This window comes from Saccopteryx leptura, chromosome 1, assembly GCF_036850995.1.
Source record: "Saccopteryx leptura isolate mSacLep1 chromosome 1, mSacLep1_pri_phased_curated, whole genome shotgun sequence".
NCBI lineage: Eukaryota > Metazoa > Chordata > Mammalia > Chiroptera > Emballonuridae > Saccopteryx > Saccopteryx leptura.
In genome coordinates this window covers 14,714,167-14,717,066 of record NC_089503.1, presented here as the reverse complement: position 1 = coordinate 14,717,066, position 2,900 = coordinate 14,714,167, and the positions used below count along the sequence as shown (strand labels likewise).

Genomic DNA, 2,900 nt, shown 5'->3' with positions numbered 1-2,900 from the left:
TTTAATCATTTTTCACCTTTGAACATTTAGGTTGTTTCTACTTTTTTTTGTTTTCAAACATGATTCTGTGATCAACCTGTTTTGTAGTAAGATTTTCTATATTTAGAAAAATTCTCTTTAGATCTGAAAAAAAGACCCTTGAATGATCTAAAACTCTCAAAGTGAAGCTGACTCAGGTCCGATGAGGGAGGACTTTGTATTAATTCAAGAGCATGGCTTTCAGGCCAGTGTTCAACCCTGAATTGGGTCAAGTTCAGCTTCTTTATTTGTGTGATTCTCTAAAACACATGTACTCACTTTATTTCATATATATTTAAAGATGTTCATGCCAAATACAAAATTTGTTTGAAGCAGTCTCCTAAGAACAGTGTCTCTTATATAATGCCATAACACACACACACACACACACACACACACACACACACACACACACACACACCCCTGAGGATTGAGAGACATATTTAATTAATTCCTATATGAGATATATAAAAAAGGTCTCTCATGGTCACGAGGTTTTATTAAATGAAACAGCTCAGCAGAATACGGTAGCAATAGAGAAACGAGGACAGTTACATCCCAGTCATCTTTTTTTTTTTTTTTTTTTGGAACAGGAATTAAAAACTAAGCCACTTCAGTGCAAAACAGAAATGATTGTGCTGGCTCTTCTCTGATGTTTCTTGAAAATTAAGATGAGCTACCAATAAAAGACTTCACTCGTGGCCACGGCATAGCAAGTGACATCTCCCTGGTTTTGGTGTGGAAGGTCCTGAGGTGGAATCCTTATTCTCTCACTAACTGTACGACTTCAGGTAACCTTCAGGTCATTAATTTATTTTCACTGAGTCATACATCCTTCACCTGTAAAACGAGATCGCCGTAACAGCGCTGCCTCCTAACGTCGTGGCAAAGATCTGTCACGATAACGGACACGAAGACGCTTTAAAGGCTGCAGTGCTCTGTACAGAGTATGACGGCAGTGTTTCTGCCCCACGTCTCCCTCCTCCTCCAGGTCTTGGTTAGGTCAACTCATACTGTGATTTGGAGGCTGTTCTGCCTTTCTCATGCCAACAAACAGCCTCGCAGGGCTCAGCGGGGAAAGATGTTGACCTGGAGCTTCCTCTGCAGGGCGTCCTTCACCTCCTGATTTCGGAGGCTGTAGATGAAGGGGTTGAGCATGGGAATTATAATGGTGTAGAAGATAGACACTACTTGGTCACTGGTATCATTAGTGAATCCATGAGGCTGAACGTACGTGAAAACCACAGTGCCATAGAAAATGCTGATGGCCAGGAAGTGGGAGGCACACGTAGAGAGGACCTTCTCCCTCCCAGCCGCCGAGTGCATCCTCCCAATGGCCACCAGGACCAAGCTGTAGGAGGTGAGGATGACTGCAGCGGGCAGAAGGGTCACCAGAGCAGAGGAGATAGAGAGGACCACTCTTGCTGTGGCCGTGTTGGCACACGCCAGGCGGAGAAGGGGTAGGATGTCACAGAAGTAGTGTGTCACCTGGTTGGGCCCGCAGAAAGGCAGAGCGAAGACATTCCCAGTCTGGAGTGCAGAGTTAGCTCCACCGAATGCATAGGAAGCAGCCACCAGCTGGAGACAGGTCCCCTTGGTCATAACAGAACTGTACTCGAGGGGTCGGCAGATGGCCACGAAGCGGTCATAAGCCATGGAGGCTAGCAGGAAGCTCTCAGCTGTGACGTGCACCACAAAGAAGGCCAGCTGGACCACGCAGCCCTCGAAAGAGATGGACTTATCAGAGGCCAGAAAGTTGACCAACAGCTTAGGAGTGACCACAGAAGAGTAACAAATATCAAGGAAATAGAGGACACTGAGGAAAAAGTACATGGGGCTATGGAGATGGGAGTCTGTGAGGATGAGTGCCATCATTCCCAGGTTGCCCGCCACTGTTACGGCGTAGATGAGCAGGAAGGCTCCAAAAAGAAGCTCCTGGACGTCTGGGTAATTGGAGAATCCCAGCAAGACGAACTGGGTAACTGGGGTGTGATTGCCACGGGCAAGGGCTAGTTCTCCAGGTGTCATCTGCAGAGGTGACAATTAATAATCACCTAAACAGTATTACTCAATGTGCATGCCCACTACTGTGCAAGCTGGAATGAGGGAGAAGACCATGCAAGAAGCTAATGGTTAGCTAATGTCCTAGTGGGTAGAACAGGGCTGTGAAGCCAGGCAGACCCGAGTCTTAATTCTGACTGTGACGCAGTGGATCAAGCATCAACCTGGAACGCTGAGGTTACCAGTTCAAATCCCTGGGCTTGCCTGGTCAAGGTACGTACAGGAAGCAACTACTGTGAGTAGATGGTTCTTGTCCCCCCCCCCCCCTTTCTCCATGTCCCTCCCTATCTCTCTCCCCCCTCTCTCCAAATATCAAGAAACAAAATCTAAAAAAAATTTCTGACTATGGCACCAACTCGTTGTGTATCTTTGGATAAGCTCTTTCTGTGAGCCTTGGTTTTCTCATCTATAAAATGGAGAAAACATGCGTACTTCTCAGGGTTGCTGTGTGGCTTAAATGAAAAAAAAAATGAATGTAAAATATTTGAATGTCTGGGACACAGTAGGTGATCAATAAATGTAAGGCGCCTGACCTGTGGTGGCACAGTGGATAAAGCGTCGACCTGGAAATGCTGAGGTCGCCGGTTCGAAACCCTGGGCTTGCCTGGTCAAGGCACATATGGGAGTTGATGCTTCCTGCTCCTCCCCCGTCTCTCTCTCAGTCTCTCTCTCCTCTCTCTCTCCTTTCTAAAATGAATAAATTAAAAATAAAAAAAAGTTAAAAAAAAAGTTAAAAAAAATAAATGTAAGGCTTTCCCCCCAATACTTTATGCCTATATTGATAAATAAGTGTATGACTCTATTTGATAATTCATTCTGTC

General features: G+C 45.5%; 1 protein-coding gene across 1 annotated transcript; it reads right to left on the bottom strand.

Moving 5' to 3' along the window:
• Nucleotides 1-612: 612 nt before the first annotated feature.
• Nucleotides 613-2,046, bottom strand: LOC136388613 (olfactory receptor 5B21-like). The gene has a single exon (XM_066360432.1). The coding sequence runs from the start codon at nucleotides 2,044-2,046 to the stop codon at nucleotides 1,087-1,089; it is 960 nt and encodes a 319-aa protein (XP_066216529.1). The 3' UTR covers nucleotides 613-1,086.
• Between the last annotated feature and the right edge of the window lie 854 nt (nucleotides 2,047-2,900).